General features: G+C 41.0%; 1 protein-coding gene across 13 annotated transcripts in view; it reads right to left on the bottom strand.

Moving 5' to 3' along the window:
- Window positions 1-239: 239 nt before the first annotated feature.
- Tsga10 (testis specific 10) overlaps window positions 240-20,525 on the bottom strand; it is a 107,195-nt gene continuing 86,909 nt past the window's right edge. For 3 of the 13 annotated variants that reach the window (XM_063266677.1, XM_063266670.1, XM_063266678.1), the window contains 5 exons: window positions 17,941-18,150; window positions 8,818-9,020; window positions 6,348-6,452; window positions 5,817-5,963; window positions 3,016-3,115 (listed from right to left, as the gene is read on the bottom strand). In XM_063266677.1, coding sequence (XP_063122747.1) covers window positions 3,040-3,115; window positions 5,817-5,963; window positions 6,348-6,452; window positions 8,818-9,020; window positions 17,941-18,150 — 741 coding nt within the window. In that variant the 3' untranslated portion in view covers window positions 3,016-3,039. Of the gene's footprint in view, window positions 1,180-2,932; window positions 2,985-3,012; window positions 3,116-3,137; window positions 3,283-5,312; window positions 5,964-6,347; window positions 6,453-8,817; window positions 9,021-17,940; window positions 18,151-20,525 lie in introns of those variants that run through there. The other 10 variants (XM_063266679.1, XM_063266673.1, XM_063266681.1 and 7 more) reach the window with 7 other exon arrangements.

The following is a 20,525-nucleotide window of genomic DNA, read 5'->3' on the forward strand; positions in this document are numbered from 1 at the left end:
CATTTATGAACAGGTGATCTTTTAGCCAGTCTGTAATGATTGTCTAAAACAGGATGAATAAAGGTTTGAAATGCCAATCTAAAGTGAGTATATGACATGAATTTGTTATAAAGTATCAGAATACTAATGATTATGTTCTGATGACATAAGATCTCAAGAGGCTGCTACCCTTGTCCCTACTGCCATATCGAATAATGACTAGATACAATGAGAAATGGGCCATCATATAATACTATTAATGACAGGGCTTGCTTTTTTATTAAAATGTAAGAATACAAATAACTTATATCAGTAAAATACAGTAGCATTCAGGCTCTAATATCAACAGTAAATCGGCCTACGGACACAAAAAACGTAAGAGATGCAGGTGAGGCAAAGGAAACATCTTGTCACTCTAGATTACAGACAGCTGCCACAGGCAAAAATAAAATAAAATAAAATAAATAAAATGGCAATTAAGTTCATTGTGGTACTCGAATGTTTTGAAGAAAACTTATTGAGAATACATATTTTTAAAAAATCTTACATTCGGATAGATAGACCATCACCTACCTTTCTAACAACAGTAAGAGCAAATGCTATTGTGAAAATGCTTGGCGCCTGGGCTGCGAGCTGCAACAGCGTGCACCAGAGCGTGGCATGCTCGTACTTTGAAGGCAGACTGTGGCATGGGAACTATGGCAGGTTGGTTCCAAAATGTGACTCTGGGTCCCAGGCCAGTGCTGCTGGGCTGTGCCCATCTTGGCCCAGCTTCCCGAGCCATGAGAATATACATCACAAAGAAAAAAAATGTAACCAACCAGTCATTTGAGATAGCAAGGAAGGAAAGGAAATCAGTTTTGTAAAAACACTTTTCCCTCTTTTTTAAGCTTCTTTATTTACTCCGGACAGTTAACAAAACAGTGCTCAGTAGTGAAGTAAGCAGATTTTACACTCACTATCACTGTGTGGATAGAAAGAACCATATGCATTTCGTTTGCATACATCAATCATCCCAGATTTCTGTGGTAGGGCACTGGAGAACAGACTCAGAGGCACAAAGTTAATAAATACATTTAACCCTGTCAAGCATTCAAAAGATAAATGCAATCACATAGCAAAAAATCCATTTGTATCTTTGACCTTCCCAAGGCTGTGGAGAATCTTTTCACATGTCAGAAATCTCTATAGCAAAGATTCCTATAATAGAAAAAACAAAACAAATCAGATTAAGGTTTTAAATTAAATGACGTTAGCATGTGTAAAAGGAATGGATTATGTGTTACTGTAGCAGTTCTTGGGTTTTATTCCCTCAACTTCTGGGAAGGGAAGTGACATAGTGAACGTGTTCATAAAATATGGTATGTTCACACCATAGAGTACTAATTCAACTTCCTAAGAATGAAATACTGAGACGTGCAGTTTGCATAGTTGTCATGGGCATTACGCCCAATGGAAAAAGTCTCAAAGGTTGTGCTGTGTGCACAGGCTCCTCAAAGGGATGGAATTATAGTGTGGAGAAGTCAGTTGACCATCTGGTAGATACACAGGAGGTATGGATCCTAATGCTAAGGGGATGGGTGCCACAAGGGAGGATTTTCTTTTACACTTGATGTTTTTAATTAATAATGGGCATTTGCATACATATGTTATTTACATTTTTCTATTGTATCCCTGCCGCAGTGCCTCTCCCACCGTCCCCATCTGCAGGTCCTGTTATCCCATAACAGCTGCCCCTTCTGCTTTCGCTCACCCTTCCTTCAGACCTTCTCCTAAGTAAGTTCTCTGCTGCAGATGGGACAATTCAGTATCCAGTTATTAGTAAGTGATGAATACCAAGACTGCGCATGTGTGAACATGTGTGGACACTGAATACATGTAAAAAGCTAGGAAAATATGAATAAAGTCTGTGCACTGAGTTACATCAGTACTGACTTCCTGTTTTGCAAGGAATTGATGCTGTGGGAACTGGAAAAGATCTATGAAATTCTCTGCCCTGTTTTCACTTCTGCCTCTAAGGCAGTAGCCATTAAAAACATTTATGGTCCATCCATTCATCTGATGAATTCTTTTTTTTCGGAGCTGAGGACCGAACCCAGGGCCTTGTGCTTGCTAAGCAAGCGCTCTACCATTGAGCTAAATCCCCAACCCCTCATCTGATGAATTTTAAATGTTGCTCAGCAGCTAAAGGAGACTGCAAGACTCTGTCCAAGACTTGAAATCTATTATGTTGAGACTAAGTCAGTGCCAGAGGCTGTATGCTGTGTGAGAGCAATTCTTTCACAACCTGGTAGAGATGAAACTAGAGGCAGAGGAAACAGAACTGAAGGTGGGTCCTCTGGCAGAGCTGCAAGCACTCCTAATTACATACTCATCTCTCCAGCCTCGGGGGTAACAGTTTAGTTGACAGTGAATGATGAAGTTTAAAAGTAACACATAAAATACAAACCTTTCTATAACAAAAGAAAACCAATCAAATGGAGAAATACCGGAAACAACATAGTGCAAACAGCAAACAAGATATTGTGAGCGAGTGAAGCCAAATGGAACAGTTACAGCAACTGTGCAACGTGTTTTATCTCTATTAAAGTTTTTAACCTTAGTAAAAAATTAAATGGCATATAAAGCAAAACTCAAAACAATACTTCATAAAAGAGACAAAGCGAGACAGAGAGATCCAGAAAGAGCTAAGGGTATTTGCCAGGAGAATGGAGACAGTAAGAGCGGATCAGCAACTTGGACACACAGTATCAGGCACCAGACCAAACAAAGAATATAAATGTTTCAGAGAAGAACACTTCATAAAAGTTACACACAACAAGGAAGGATGGCAATTCAGAGTGTCCAGGCAGCAAAAGACAGCAAACCATATGGGAAATAATCTCTATGAGAGAGACAAATGCTGGTGCTTCGACAAGCACCACAAGTAGAGAGGAGACAGAAAATCAATGACCTGTGCAGCAGGCTGGACTTGGGACTGACTTCCCAGCAGTGAGATGCTGTACCTGTGCAAAAGAAAAAGGGAGCGCATCTTCCAAGTTCAGTTCAGTTCAGTTTGATTCAATAGCCGGACCTAGAAGGTGATTGATTAACAGCAACTAGGTATTCAGGAGTGAGGCTAAGTTCCAAGGTGATCCTGTTGTCAAGAAAATGAAGGCTGGGTAGATGGGTCCATCGGTAGAGTGCTTGTCTTGTAATCATTGAGACTCATGGTGGTTCTTGCTTGTAACCCCAGCACTGGAGACAAAGTGATGGGGAGCCTAGGGGTGACTAGATAGCCAGCCTAGACTAGCTGGAGAGATCCTGTCTCAAAACAAAGAAAAATAGTGGACAGTACCTGAGGAACAACAGCCAAGGTTGGCCTCTGGCCTCTGTATATATTTACACAAGCATTCATGCACCTACCCCTCACAGAAAGAAGACTATTCTTTGAAACTTTGGTCCAGAAGCAAGTGAAGGAAACCACGGCTTCTAAAGAAAGCAAGTTCCTGCCATGAAGTGCTAGCTCCTGGAGACTGCTGGTGCTCAACGTCTCTCATTAATGTCTTATTAGAATTTGATAGATTAAAATCCCTAGTATTTGATGCTTCTGAAATTTCTGACTTTTGAAATTATGTTTTGTTTAGCGCAGCATGTAGACTAATATTAGATCTCAATAGTTTTTATTCCAAACACGTGTTAATATATGCAAACATACTTACTAATTCTAAACTTTTACCTCTAGATCCTTTCTTCTCAGCATTTACAACCTTGCCATCTTTGAGAACAATCCCTATGTCCCTGTTTCTATGTTCAGGGCTCCTTTTATTTCACCACTCTTGACATCACTGCAGACCTCTAAGAGAGTTGGTGTTAGTGGTCACTATTCTATTTTTGAAAATAAACAGGATTCTGTGCCCTGAAACATAGGAGGATGGAGAAATTAAGACATTCAGGAGACTTTAAAATTCTATTCACAAGAGAAGACAGGCCAAGTAGACAGAAGGTAATCAGATCTGCTTAAAAGATGTGCATAAGCCACACAGTCAGTGCGTTGTAGATGTACTACTACGCTGCAGACAGAAACATGCTGCGCAGGTGCACACATTTGTGAAGACTGGTCCTGTGGAAGGTGTGTGACCACAGAGCTCAGGAGACAGAGGTGGTAAAGATAGCATTTCCTAGTCATGATGTGAACACAGCAGAGAAAAAACCAAAACTGAATACACCCATCCAACTAGAAATGCTAAGATCTCCCATCAACTCATTGACAAAAGTGAAAAAACAGAAATCAGAGTCTCACAAACAGGGTGACAGAAAAGCAAGACATTTCAGAACACATTCAAAGATCATTCAAAGCAGCAACAATGAAAATGGAGAGCTCTAAACCTCCAGCAGTTAAACAAAGAACAGCAGTAAGTTATTCATTTCCAATCCCAAAAGGTAGGAGAAAGCTCCAACAAAGTAAAAAATAGCAAAGGAAGAAAATGATAAAAAGAATAAAAATTAATAATAGAGAAAATAGATCAAAAGTAGTAGATTAAAATTCTGGGGTGTGTGAGGCTAGAGACAATTCAGTGGTTAATACGAGCCAGGTGTTCTTCTAGCTGACTGGGTTTCATTCCTCATGGTGGGTCACAGCCTTCTGTATCTCCAGTTCCAGGGAACCAGATGCCCCCTTCTGGCCTTTGCAGGTACCAGACATACATGCATGCAAAATACCCTTCCATATATATGCATGCACACACACGCTCGCACATACACACACACACATGTGCATATATATGTGTGTGTGCGCGTGCGTGCATGTATATGGATATATACATTATAAAGTGGGGGTGTTTTTAGTATTTAATGTTTTAGTATTTTTAGACTATTACAGAAAACACATTATGCCCACAACGAGTTATCATACAGGTATTAGTGGATCATAGGTGAATACAAGAAAAAATTTAAGTCATTCATGAACTCGATATTTGGTTAATGCTCTCAGGAAAAATAGGATTCAAGGACAGGAATGACGGCCTGCAAACAGATTCTGATCTTTTCCATCATTCTATTTCCTGAACTGATGGTGTTGGAAACGTCCAGAGGCTGTTCAGACATGCTGTGGGCTGAGTGAGTCAGGAGTGGGGATGGGTGTTGTTGGTGTTGAGCCTCTGTCCTCGTGGTGACAAACACAACATGAGGAAAGACAAGATGGATGCCCACCCATGGACGGGGTTGGGGGTGGAGTGTGAGGGATGGGAGGGGAGAGGGAGAGAGAAAGTAGTGATAGGGGAAATATGCAGTAGTGTGGGTACATGAGACACTTCTTTACACAATAAACAAATGGGACAAAATGGTAACAATAGTAAATTGAATGCAAGGTATTTTCATTTTTATACATTTAGTTCATACATGTTTTTGAATTATTCCCAAATAAAACTTTCAAACATTTGTGAAATGTAACAACCAAGTCTGCAATGAAAGTAAATAGTAAATACTTTCCTGGTGCATATGTCTTCTATGGTGCAACAGCAACTAACCCACACTTGTAATAGCTATCCAGGAGAAGAAGTAAAAAGAATTCCGACTTTGACCACACAGCATGCAGGGGACGGCCCAGGTCAGCCGAGTACCATGAGGCCTTAGCTTTCACTTCAAGGATTACAAAGGAGAGGAGGAACGGAACACTTACAGCACAGAACTGGGTAACCCTGGGATCCATTTCATATTCATATGAAACACACTTATAGACAAAAACCCTTTAGTTTTGGTGTCACCATGTCTTATTAACCAGGTTTAAGTATCAGTTTCCTGGCTTCCTCACACCTCACTGTGAACACCGCTACACTCCAGGTCCTGGGCACACTTACTCTTCCAATGATCGGTCGAGGCCTCGGTCAGGAGATCGATGGTGAGCTCGCTCTGGTGAGTGACACTTTGTATTTGGCTTCATTGAACCCAAATGATAAGCATTGCTTGAGTAATTCTGGCGGCGAAGTTCTTGGACAGCCCTTTCCCTAATAGTAATTAAAAATAATAATAATAATAATAATAATAATAATAATAATAATAATGCTTTAAATTTTACATTCAGTGGTATTATTAAACCTGTCATAAAACTGTAGCTCACCTCAAACTTTAAAATCTACCCACTATGAAATAATAAACTCCTGACTGAGCCAACAGACTCTTATAACAGCAGCATTCTGGAGGCTGAGGCAGGAGGATCAGCAGTTTGAAGCTAGCCTGGGCTAGAATGAGACCTTGCCTCAAATAGGAAAACAAAAAGCAAAAACACAAATAAGACACACATGTACACACACCAGGAGCCCCTAAAATAAGCCAACTGTTAGCTAAGAAGCAACATATTTAGGCTGAGTATTATACAGAGGTTAACTCACCTTTCAAATCGTTCTGTCCCTAGTTGTCTTTTTGTAATGTCCAAATCTGCTTCTAACTGTGTTACAACGTTTCTGAACTGTGCCACATCTCTACTCTGGATGGCCCTGTGCAAAAGATCAGAGTGAGAGTTGATTAAACTCAAAATATGCCTGCAACCCCAAGAATACATTAAGTATAGTAAGTAAGCCATATTGCCAATGGCATCTTAGCTGGATCCAAATACATTGTGGGTTTTGCAGGTTATTTCATGAGTGTGTGGTATGTGTGATGTGTGTATATGTATGTGTGGTGTGTATGTATGTGTTGTTGTGTGTGGTATGTTGTGTGTGTGGTATATGTGTTGTGTGTATGTGTTGTATGTGTTGTGTGTGCGTTGTATGTATTTGTGTGGTGTGTAGTATGTGTATTGTGTGTGTTGTGTGTATGTATGTGGTCTGTGTGTGGGAGGTATGTATGGTGTGGTTGTGTATGTGGTTTGGTGTGTGTGTGTATGATGTGTATTATGTGTTGTGTGTGTGTTGTATGTGTTGTATGTAGTGTGTGAGTGTGTGTGTGTATGTATGCGGTCTGTATGTGTGGTCTGTGTGTGGGGCTGTGTGTATGTAGTGTGGTGGGTGTATGTGTATGTGTGTATATATGTGTTGTGTGTGTTGTGTGTAGTGTGTGAGTGTGTGTGTGTATGTATGCAATCTGTATGTGTGGTCTGTGTGTGGGGCTGTGTGTATGTAGTGTGGTGGGTGTATGTGTATTTGTGTATATATGTGTTATGTAAATGTTGTGTGTGTTGTGTGGGGGTGTGTGTATGTGGTGTGTATGTGTGTATGTGTATATGTGTGTGTGTGTGGGGTGTGGTATGTGTATGTGTGTGTATGTATGTGTGTGTGTGTGGTGTGGTGCATGTATGTGTGTGTATGTGTGTGTATGTGTGTGTGTACGTGTGTGTATGTGTGTGGTGTGGTGCATGTATGTGTGTGTATGTGTGATGTGCGTGTGTGTATGTGTGTATGTATATGTGTGTGTGTGGTGTGGTGTGTGGGTGTGGTGTGTGTATGTGAGTTTGTGTTTGTGTGTGGTGTGGTGTGTGCACACTGAACTTGCTACTTGCTACTGTCTGTGTATATGCACATGTGGGGTGGGAAAGGCCAGAGGCTGAGTTGGGCCTTTTGCTCATTCACTCTCCACTGTATTTTTAAGAGGGTCACACACACACACACACACACACACACACACACACACACACACACACACCACATCCATCTGGTATGCTGTCTGGCCAGTGTCAGGGATCTGTCTGTTTGCAGTGTAGTTGCTGCTGCTGCTCCCCAGTTTATATGGATGCTAGCAGGAGAGCCAAACTCAGATCCTTATTTTTGCATAGCTGGCACCTTACTGACTGAGGTAGTCCTTGGTCACGCACACACTTTTTGGGGCAGATTTACTGGTGTGTGTTAGATATATTCAGTGCACACACTTAATTACTTGAAAGGCCTCAGCCATCCCAGTCATGTTCAATCAAACCTTGTCCCAGTTCTGTACCCACAAACGGGGCAGCATTATCTATCACCAGTCTATATATTCACTTGTGCAAATGTTCTTCACAAATGTGCTGTTTAGAAAGTTCCCACATAGGCTAGCTCTGAGTTGCAGTGCTCAGCAGCAGTCTGACACTGAGGACAGCTCATGGTGGGAGTTTTCCTCTTTATTAAGGTGTGTCTCCCCTGGGCAGTCTGAGAAAGGGACCCTGAGGGACCTGCTGAGATTCACAACAGCCTCTGACTGGAACTGACAGAACAGCTCAGTTACAGCCAGGAGGAGCCAAGGGACTGTCAAGGAATGAACTGTGGCTTGGGGTCCTTGGTGGCTGAGTGCTGAGAAAGCACTTACCATGATGGCCCAGGTACCAGGCTCAGGTGTGAGGAAAACAGGGTGACAAGCCTTACAGGTGACCCAGAGGAACAGAGGCTGAGGACCCATTAGTGACCAATTTCATAAACTTTCACTACCCAGACACTGGGATATCAAACTAAGGGTGTTTGAATTAAAGGCTGGTATAACTGAGGGTTTAAAAAACACATACTAAGATAAAAACACACACTAAGATAAAAATTCTGAGGGATTCCTCAGTGTCTGTGGGCTCATTTCCTCTGGGCACACACAGGGAACTGTGATGTGACAAATGGGGGGACAGACAGCAATACTAGACGGCCATAAACACAAGAGTCCTTGTGGTTTCATGGTGCTTGCTTTACATTTCTTCATGGCAATATTTTATATCAGACCACTATGTTCAAAACAATCAGCAGAGATCATTGCATTTAAAAATCTTAGATTAGAAAAACTAGACTATGGCATTGAATCTTGGGCAAATCACAATATTCCCATTTCTCAGCCTAATTAATGGCAAACTGGGTTCCAACCTCTAGATCCCAGCTTTAACATTCTCCTAAATGACACTGCGGGCCGGCTCACATTTTGTTCTCGGCCAGGCAGAGGTGCTCCTTCAGCAGCTGGATCTCAGACTCCTTCTCCTGCAGAGCTATCTGAGACTGGTACTCTTTGTCTCGGTTGGCCACCAGCAGGGCCTCAAGATTCTGCATGGAGATCCTCTCGTTTGTCATCTGACTCCGGAGCAGTTCTATTTCAGAGCGTGCTGAATCCAGCTCGTTCTCCATCTGTGTGAAGGAAGACAGCCATGCTTATTCCTGTCCGCTCACTCAGCTGACACATTATCAGGGTTCTGTGGTGTACCCTGAGCCATTGTTTCTTGTTAACAATGGCACACACAAGGAACATGTGTTGCCACTTTCCCCTCAGGCTTTATCAGAAAATCCACTATTTAAACATTCTGTCAGTCCCAATTGCAAACACTTTCCATTTCCAGTTTTGGTACTTTCTCTTGTAGCTTTGTAAAACTGACAAGATGGTGCTTGTGACTCCAGCATCATCCCAAACTGGATGTGTTAGGACTAAGTGCCTTATGACATATCACTGTACTGTAGTGGCCAGGAGTATGAAGGATAGACGTACCATCCACTCTCTAACATAAACCTCGGAAAGACTTGCCCTTTGGAAAGGTATTCTGAGCTCAAAGTGTGCTCGATAAGCTGACTATTTCTTCAAAAGAATTATCAGTTAAAAGATTGATTTCTTGTGTAATATGTAAAACTTTATATGCACTTTAAAGCTAATAAAGAGACAAGAATAAAAATGACATTACTAGGGGAGGGGCAGATACCTCAGTAAACAGAAAGAACTTTCTAAGTTACATAATGAACTTGCATAAACTGAGGAAAACTAAAAGTAATACTATGCTCAGAAAAAAATTTAAAAATACAGTTAAATAGCAAACACACTGGGGAGAAAACCTGTGATCTAGTTTTTTTTCTGTTGTGATAAACACCAGGACCAAAAGCAACCTGGAGAGGCTTCCTTTGGCTGACATTTCCAGGTGACAGTCTGTTACTGAGGGAAGTCAAAGCAGAAACCATGAAGGAATGGTGCTGACCAGCTCCCTCCTGCTCATGCTCAGCCAAGCTTTCTGATTTAGTCCAGGACCACGTGCCTAGGAGTGTCGCCACCCACAGTGGACTGGCCACTCTTGCATCAGTACTTAACAAAGACAACCTCTCACAGGTAAGGACAATCTGATGAAGGCAGTTCTTCACTTGAAGTGCCCTCTTCCCAGGTGACTCCAGGTTGTTCCAAGGTTACAATAAAAATTAACCAGAATGCCTGGGTCGTAAGTTTCAGAGGGAAACAAAGAACCCATCTGGGCTATTTAGGTGATATTTTGGACTAGGAATCTGTGCAAGTGAAACCTAGGACAATGGCTGCTGACGATCTGGGGCTGAAGAATATCTGTGAGTAATAACAGATCAGCATCATCAAGGTGGCATCTCCTGAGAAGAGAACTGTATTTCCTCAGTCAGCAAATAGAAGCTAGTCTAAGGAGACCAAGGAAACAGCTCAAGATGGCAGGTGAACTTGGCAATGTGTAAGAGTCCTCACATGGTACTGGCTTTGAAGGCGCAGAAGAGAGTCATGGAGAAAAGATGGAGCTGGGCAGTGTGGCGGAGTTCGAGTTTCCCTGAGGAGAAGTTAAAAGAGGCCATTGGTAGGTGAAGACCCCAGGTTTGCAGGGGCCATAAAGAGAAATGGAGGTTTGGAACAGTGTGTTAGCATTGGAGTCTGTGGTGGACAATGTCAAATGTGTGGTAGAGCCATCCTGAGCCTTGGAAACAACTCTCTGGTTGAAGGTGGCCAAGCTAGAGACATAGCCTGTCCAAGCCTTACAGAGGCAAGGCAATTATGTATAAGTCCTGAACGCTGGGCTACTGGGTTTTATTTATGTTGATTTGGGGCTTTTAATTTAGTCTCATTATTCCTATGTTCTGATTCCTCTCTCTGGAGTAAGAAGTATTTAACATGTTATTTTTTTTAACTTTATAGGAGTCTGTATACAAGATACTTTGGATCCTTAAAAAAGAACTTAGGCTTTAAAACTACTGAAAACTGGGGTTGGGGATTTAGCTCAGCGGTAGAGCGCTTGCCTAGCGAGCGCAAGGCCCTGAGTTCAGTCCCCAGCTCCGAAAAACAGAAAAAAGAAAAAAAAAAAAACTACTGAAAACTTTAAAGATCGTGGGACCTCTAAAAATTGGATGTGTTTTGTCTTGTATTACTAATATTAACATGCAAAAGAAGGAGACAAACTGAAGACAAAGCAAGGAAAGGTTGCCATTAAATATGCATGTCAAATAAACATGTCTGTGCTTAGGTTGACAAGGGATGGATTGTGCTGGTTAGTTTTTATTGCCAAGTTGACCTAACATAGGGAATTCTACCCAATTGGGAAGAAGAAACTTCAATAGAAAACTTGTCTCAATCAGATTGATCTATGACCAATCACACTGACTGATGTTTGATAGGGAAGGGTCCATCCCTACGTAGGCAGCACCATCCCAAGGTAGGTGGGTCTTACTGTATTAGAAAGTTAGCTGTAAGGATGGAGAGATGGCTCAGCAGTTAAGAGCAGGGGCTTCTCTTCCAGAGGACATGAGTTTGATTCCCATCACCCACATGGCAGCTCACAACTGTCTGTAACTCCAGTTCTAGGGTGTCTAACACCTTCTTCTGGCCTCCACAGGCATCAGGCAAGAAAGTGGTACACAGACAGATAGGTTGGCAAAACACCTGTCTGAGTTAATGCTTTGTGAAGAGATACCATGACAAGGCAATTTATAAAGGAAAGCATCTATTTTTGGAGACCTGCTTGTAGCGTCAGAGGATTCGCTTATGATCATTATGGTGGGGAGCATGATGGCAGGAAGGAAGGCCTGGTGCTAGATCAGATGACGAGAGCGTACTCTTATTCGCACCACAGAGCACAGGAGACTAGGTCTGGTGTGGCCTTTCGAAACCTCAAAGTGACGCATCTTCTTCAATAAGGCCACACCTCCTAATCCTTCCTAAACAGTCCATCAACTAGGAACCAAATATTCAAACATTGAGGTGTATGGGGGGCCAAACTCATTCAAACTATGACAGAGCGTAGACACACAAAATAAGAACAATTTAAAAAGATACTGAAAGAAAGAAAGCTAGCTGAGAATGAGCAGAAAACAACCATCCAGTAAGCAGTTCCTCCACGGTTGGTTTCTGGTCTAGGGACCTGTCTTGAGTTCCTTTCCTGACGTCCTCCCATGATGGATTGTGACTTGGAAGCATAGGAAGAATATCCCCTTTCTTCCCCTAAATTGCTTTTGGTCACAGCAGCAAAGCAAATTAGGACACCCTGCTAGTAATCAAACAAATACAAAAAACAAAAAACAAAAGCAAACAAACAAAATGAGGAGCTATTTCTAGTCCAGAGTTTCTTATCCTGACACCCTATTTACCATGAGAATCACACTTTAATTTGAATGACTCTGCTTATGGAGCTGCCTGACCTCTATTCACCAGACGCCAGTAACATTCCCCACTCTAGTCATAACAGTCCAAAACTGTATCTAGACATTACTAAGTGTTTCTCAGTTGAACTTAAAGCCAACAAGACACTGTTCTTGTCTGTCAACTGACTTAGTCAGTTTATGTTCACATCACAAAAATGACAAGGATGGTCTCCTATATTATGCTAGCAGGACTATGAAATAAAACTGCAATTTCTTTGGCAGCAGCTTTATTGGGGTATAATTAATATGCCATACTACTCATGCAAATGAAGTGCCCAAGTCAATAACTTCTAACATATTAGTATTACCAAATATTAGTCACTGCCAAATTCAGTAAGAGATTATTTTATTCTTAAAAAAAAAACCACCCACAAAAACTCAAAAGTATAGTTACACTAGTTGACATGCCGATGTGGATGAAGCCCCACCCCTAGGTGAAGAGATGTGGCTCCTACAGAAGCGAATCAGTCCTCTCCAAGGGACAAACCCACTGATAGGTTATCCTACTGCAGATGTTCATCCCTGTGTGTATATGCACATCAGCAACACTGAACAAGCCCGCACATTACGTGTGTGTGTGTATATATGCATATACGTGTTAATTAAAGAATAAGGTCATCAATTTGAGGGAGTGGGAGGAACATAAGAAGAGTTGGAGGGATGAAAGAAAAGGGGAAATGATGTAAAACTATTTGTACATGAAATTTCCCCAAATTAATAAAAAATATATTGGGAAAACTGGAGAGATGGCCCAATGGTATAGAACAGTTGTTATTCCTATAGAGGACCTGGGTTCAACTCCCAGAACCCACATGGTGGCTCACAACCACACATGACTCCAGTTTCAGTAAATATGACACCCCCTTTTGATCTCTGCAAGCACCAGACATGCACATAATATACATGCAGGAGAAAACATTCATACGCACAAAATAAACCCACGATTCTTAATGATATATTTTAAAAATAAAAACAAATGAATAACTAAACAATCTGCACATCTACTGTGTCTCCATAGTTTACTCTACTGCACCTCCATGGTTTACTCTACTGCACCTCCATGGTTCATCAAACTGTGGATGTCTTTCCATTCATTCAGTTGATAATTTCTTTTAACAATAATGTGTTACTTGTAAAGTGAAACTTTTATACTTCAATATATTTCTTCCTAAGCTGGAAGATGGCTTAGAAAGTGAGCACCTGCATATAAGCCTAGAGCCCTGAGTTTAATCTAACACCTACTCGTGTAAAAGAAGAAGGAGAGAACTGACTCAACACTTGTGTTCTCATCCCTACATGCATGCCATGGCATACCTGCCCACATACATGTGCCATATATATATATATATATATGCACATAGTAATAAATAAAATTTAAAAATTATTTCTAAGAACTATGTACTTTTCTGATGCTGCCTTTTTATGCTATTCAAGTTCATGGAACTGTTTTTATTGTCGTTTCCATTTGATAATTGCTCATAGGTGGAAGTAAGAATTATACTGAATTTTTTGACACATTGGGCTAGTGTTCTACGATTTCATGGTTGTATTAGTTCTAGTAAGTTTTTAGCAGTTTCCTTTCTGTATAAAAGACCATGTGACCTCAGAGACAGTTTTGTACCTTTTTCTATTTGAATGTCTGTTGTCCCTCTTTCTTGCCTTGTTACTCTGGCTAGACCCTCCACTAGATAGATGTTCAGCAAAATGCTGTGCTAGGCATGTATGTCACTGTCAGGGAAACGCCAGCTATCCACAATCAAGTATAGTGGTCACTGTAGGTTTTTCATAGGTGCTTTTTATACAAATGAAAATATTTCCTATATTCCCAGGTTATAGCTATTCTTTCTTACTTAAAAGTATTGGATTTTGTCAAATTCTTTTTCTTTATCTATTTGAGAAAATCAGTTTTGTTTTTGACTATTCAATATGTATTACATTGATTGGTTTCAAGTACAAACCAATCCCCTACATTCATGGGATAAGTCCCATTTGATTAGTGTATAAATTCGTTTTATAGACTGTTAGATTTAGAAAGAAAAGAGGAATATGTGCATGCCAAAAATGTATGTTGTGCATGTTCACATGTGTATAGATAGAGGTCATAGGTCAACTTAGGTCTCTTTTACAATTGCTTTTCTACCTTACTTTTTGTAGACAGGGTCCCTCACTGAACCTGGAGCTCACTGATTGGCTAGAATAGCTGCTCAGTGAGCTCCAGGCATCCACTTGTCTGCACTACTGTAGGACTTCTACAGGCCCCTCCAGGCACCCAGATTTTACATGCGTCTTGGGATCCAAATGTAGGTCCTTAGCATTAATCTTACATTCCTGGCCTGCAAGCATTTTACATAGCATAATGTCTTCCCAGTTCTGTATTGGTTTTGTAGTTATCACATTAAGAGTTCTTAAAGAAATTATAGTCATAAGAACTACTGGTCTTTAGTTTTCTTTTCTTGTGATGACTATGTAAGTAAATATAAACTGTAAGTTGGAAATACAAGGGGACATCCTGAATCATAAAAAGTCATCTATGAAAAGTCTACAACAACCACTATACTTAAGGATGAACACCTGAATGCTTTTCTGAATTGACACAGAAACACTTCACATGCCATTTCAGTCCAATATTTGAGTAGGGGCTCCAGCCAGGGATGGGCATCATATTGGTGTCCTGGAATGTGTTAAGACATATTTTCTCTTATTTGGAGGAGTAAAGTATTTTTGTATTACAGTATCCTTCAACATTCAAGGGAATTCACAACTAAAGCAATCTAGATCTCAATTTGCTTTCTGGAAGTTTTCCAATTACTGTTTGAAGGTCTATTATCTGTTTGGAGGTTTATCCAGGTTTGCTGCTTTTCCCTAAGCCAGTTTCAGCATTAGAAAGCCAACAAAGCATGAGAATATAGACAAGTAACAGGAGACATGCAGATGGTGAACAATGTCACAAAGAAAAGATCAACTTTGCAATCCAGTAGTCCATGCATATTTAAATCACCCTGATACAGTGCTGTATGCACAGAAGATTGCTAAAGCCCTATAATTCAGTTGACAACAGGTTTGAACAAGGATGCAGAGAACTAGATCACTCATTCATCATACATAGACAGGAAAAATGACAAATACTTAGGCAAACTGCATGGAACTTTTCTGAAAAAGTAAACCACATAATTAACATACCACCAAGAAGTAGCATTTGTGAGCATTTGCACAGAAATGAAGACTTTACAACCAAGTCACATGGTGAAAACCTGTCTCAAAAAGCAAATAAAAAAGAACAGAAACTGCTCACAGATGTTTATAGTAACTTTATTTTCAAAAATTCCAAACTGAAAACACCCAGATGATCTGCAGTGGGAGAATGGCTAAGCTGTTATACCAACGGCACAGAACATTCCTCCACAGAAATGGAGGAGCTATGACAGACACAGCAGCCTGAGTGAGTCACAGTGTGACTTCATATATATTAGCATTTTAAAATTACTTTTAGTTGGCATAGAGTATTTCATTATATCTGTAAATACGTAGTATGCATTGCTGTTGTTTACACCCCTACGGCCTTCTTTGTCCTTCCCACACTCTTGCTGGTTCTTGAAGTGACACAATTACAGAAGTGGGGAACAGGCTAATGGCTGACAGAGGTTAAGGAGCATGTGGATAGGCTGTAGTAGAGAACTATGTAAATCTGCAAAAGGCAAATGTGATAGATTCTACAGTGGAAAGTCTCCTGTTTGCCTGGATCAAAGTTAATAGTACAATTATATCAGACTATAGTTTCGAAAGCTGCAATCACTAAGGGAAACTAAGTAACAAGTACTCTTCATATAATTTATTAAATCAGATGCAAATCTATAACCTTAAAAACCACAAGTTGTCTTAGTTACTTTTTGTTGCTGTGATAAGGTACAAGGCATCTTATAGAAGGAACTGTTATTGCTTTCAGTTCCAGAGGGTGAGTCCATCACTATCAAGGCAGGGAGCATGGCAGTGGGAAGAGCTGCGAGCTTACATCCTTATTAACAAGTAGGAGGCAGAAAGACTGCTAACTGGCAATGCTTGGGCTTTTGACACCTCAAAGCCCAGCCACAGTCCACCTCCTAACCTTTCCAAACAGTTCTTGAAAGCATTTGAACATACGAGCCTATGATGACTACTCTCATTTAAACTACCACAGAATGTTTTAAAATCTCCACAACAACTGAAAGTTTCAAAAATAAAAGGATGATCCCCGCATCTAACATCACAGCTTACCAACAAAATCAAGACAAAGATAGCTCAGTGTCTCGGCAGTTAATGTCTCAAGTAATTCTGAAGAGCTAGGAAGAGGAAGCTACATTTACAGTGAATGGGCCCTTCAATTATGCTGTTTTCAAGCTTTAGATAACAGCTGTATATAAGCCCCTGTGCTGGGGGCCATGATGGAAACTTTAAGACTGCTGCGGAACTGCACTCTTCTTTCAAGTGGCATGCTAGCTTATAACCTCTGAGATTGTAACTACTGCAAGTGCCATTTTATATCATTTCAGTTGTTACAGTAACATGCCAAGACTTTCCCAATTAAAATAAATCAAGTGAATGTTTAAGTAAAAGGTTACATTTTTAAGTTTTTACAGTAGCAAATTAATCTTTCAAAAGTTCATGATGCAATAAATAGTGGAAAAGGAGTGAGGGTTTGGGCAGATGGCACTTCATTAAAAGATTAATAGTAGATTCTTATAAACTAGACACATGATTCTCAAATGCACCATAAAGGGTGGATTAACAAGATAAGAAATTCAATAAGGTTTTATAATAACCAATAACCAAGGTGACCAAATTTGCTGACATTTCAGTTACACTGTACAATGTCTACACACTCAGAGTTGGATTCATCTCTCCAGGTTTATTTCCAGATAGTTCTTCTTACACTAAAAAGTACTTATTTCGGGGGCTGGGGAGATGGCTCAGTGGTTTAAGAGCACTGACTGCTCTTCCAGAGATCCTGAGTTCAAATCCCAGCAACCACATGGCGGCTCACAACCATCTGTAATGGGATCTGGTGCGTCTGAAGACAGCAACAGTGCACTTATATATAATGAATAAATAATTTTTTAAAAAAGTACTTATTTCCATTCAAGAATCTACATGGACCTCTCCACCATCACCGATGTGGGAGGTCCCAAGCTCCACAGTAATTCCTATAAGCTCCTTCTATTTCTCCGATTATTCGTATGCCAACATTGGGAGGTCCTGGGGAGCCCAGGCCTGTAAGGTCTGAATATTCTATCTGTAGTGTAGGCAAAAAGTAGATACAAGCGAGCGCATTACAGCGTCAGACCTCAGCCTGTTATCTCATCATGCTCATTACTGAGATGGGGAAGGTTTGTGGTCCCTCGCTCACAGCTCCGTCAAAGTGCCTTATAGTTCTAGCTAAATGTAACTGCAATCTACAAGTTCAAAGAAAGGGTTTGCTTTATGTTCTTGAATTCTTTAGAATAAATTAACTTTTTAAACTTTAAAAATAAAAATTAAAAAGCAAAACAAAAACAAAATTTAAAGCTAAAAGGCATAAATGTCTGATATAGTATTTTATGAAAAAAGCAAAATGCTTTTTTCAAAAGTAAAGTACTGTTACAGTAGCAGCAATCATAGACATACTACATACCATCTCTATTTCCTGATCTTTGGCAACCAGCTGTCGGTTAAGAAGTTCTTTGCTTGAGTCGAGTTTAATGCAGAGTTCCCTTGTGGAAGACAAATCTGCGAGCGCAGACACCTTTTCAAACTGAACCTTCTGAAGCTCCTCCTCCATCTTCACAAGAGACTTGTGTAAAGTTGCAATCTGGGATTTGTAAGAGCGCTCTGCGTTTAAGTGCTGCAAGGACAAGGTGAGTGTTTACACAGATGGAGAGAGTTAGGCCGTAAGAACGTCCAACAGGCAAATCTCTCATCACTGGGACAGCTGACTCAGCACTCAGGTGCTGATGTGACACACGTCATGCTCTCAGAGAGACAAACTGAGGCTTCAGCTTTCCTTCAATAAATCCTATGAGTAGTTCTTAAAGTGCAATTACGAAAAAAACTGTTTCCTATTAAAATGCCCACAGGTTCAATGCCAGTGAAATATCTACAGTTTGGTCTGCAGTTGTATCTGCATTTCACGGTTTGCATGGTCTACAACACAAATATTGCTGCTGCCAAAAAAATAAATAAAAGATGCTAGCCACTGCCTCACTCAGAGAATTCTTTTTCAATTTTTGACTGACAGGCTTATCTCGGTCACGCTATCATAAAATGAGGACTGATAATTTTCTAACACTAATACTTTTGAGAGAAAACACTTCTGAGCTAGTACAAATTAAACACAACCAATTATGGGGAAAAGCATATTTTTAAAACCGTAATATGAGATTCAAGTTACATAAATGCTTTCAAATGTCCAAAATAATTCCACTCTCCACACCCTTTTCTCCTAGCAGGCTGCTGACGTCAGTGCACCGCCTCCTACGGAGAGAAGTATTTGTTTGCTACAGCATCAAGATAACAGATCTGGGAGGCGACAGCTGTGTGTGCTTTCACAAGTGCTTCTGCACGAATAAAACACTAAAAATTGTTCCTGGCACATTTCTTTGCCATAATTCAATGACCCGTCCATTCTTCTGAGCTCCCTTCCTTCTGTAGCCATTCCTACTCACTCTTCACATTATCTGTCTAGCTGTCCATCTACCCATCACATCTTTACAGAAGACTTTGGACGCTATAGTCACTGTGCCCAGAGACAAAAATCAGTGGGAAACAAAATTACCTCTGTGTTGTTGTAAAAATATAAAAATAAAAAAGAGTAGTTGTCTTTTACCCAGCTAGCTCTACACTGCGGTGCCCCAAGATATCTGCTAGGTATCTGGGCGGAAACACATCCTAGCCGCACACTTTCTTACACTCAAACCCTCACATTAAAGAACACACAACACAACAATCTTTGACCCAATTGGTAAGATATAATTGCCCACTTAAACATACAAAGCCCGGTACTATCCATCCCTTGAGAACATTAATAACAACCTGTAAATACACAGAGCAGAATCTTAACATCTCCTGCCATCTTATCCTACCACGGCTTCTCCCTCTCTCCCTCCTATCTCTTCCTCTCTCCCTTAGTCTCCTCCTCTTCCTTCAAACTTCTCTCCCGCCCATCCTTCCTCCTCCTCCTTCTATCCTGTACCTGCCCCTCACCAGTACTTTACAAATTCAATGGAGAGGTAATTCTGGTGAAGTGACCTGAGTTCTGAGTCCTTGACTAGGCAGCTGTCCTTGGGGCAGTGGAATTAGCATCAAAATACAGTAACTACTGGGCAAACCACAACACCTCTGTTCTCACAAACCTCTACTACTGAGGGAGTCTGGTAGCAATCAAATATGCTATAGATGAATGTATAAATACAGACCGTATGAAGCTCAAGAAGAAGGAAGACCAAGATGTGGATGCTTCAGTCCTTCTTAGAAGGGGGAACACAATACTCAGGGGAGGGAGAGGGTAGGGGGGACTTGGGAGGAAGAGAGGAGGGTAAGAGGGGAAGGGGGAAAGGGGAGCAGGATAAGGTATGAGAGGAGATGGGGATGATATACAGAGGGGTCAAGAAACTGAACAGAGGTGTGTAGCAAGCGACGGGAAATGGGTAAGTGGGGGTAGCCACCAACAAGTCCCAGATGCCAGGAAAGCAAGAGGCTCCCAGGACCCAACAGGAATGAGCTTAGCTAAAATACCCTACAAAGAGGAGGGAGAACCTCCAAAGACCATATTCAGAGGTTAGGCAAAGCCCCCAGTTGGGGGATGGGGCCACCCAGTCATTTCCAAAATTTTTAACCTAGAATGGCTCCTGTCTAAAGGAAATGCAGGGACAAAGAGTGGAGCAGACACAGGGAAAGGCCATCCAAAGACTGCCCCACCTGGGGATCCATCCCACATGCAGTCACCAAACCCAGGCACTATTGCGGATGCCAAAAGTTCATGCTGACAGGAACCGAATACAAGCTGTCTCCTGAAAGGCTATGCCAGAGCATGACAAATACAAAGGCAAATGCTCGAAGCCAATCACTGAACTGAGAATAGGGTCCCCATTGGAGGAGTTAGAGAAAGGATTGAAGGAGCTGAAGGGGTTTGCAACCTCATAAGAACAACAATACTAACCAGAGCTCCCAGACACTAAACCACCATCCAAAGAGTATACATGGGACAGACCCATGGCTCCA

This window comes from Rattus norvegicus, chromosome 9, assembly GCF_036323735.1.
Source record: "Rattus norvegicus strain BN/NHsdMcwi chromosome 9, GRCr8, whole genome shotgun sequence".
Lineage (NCBI taxonomy): Eukaryota > Metazoa > Chordata > Mammalia > Rodentia > Muridae > Rattus > Rattus norvegicus.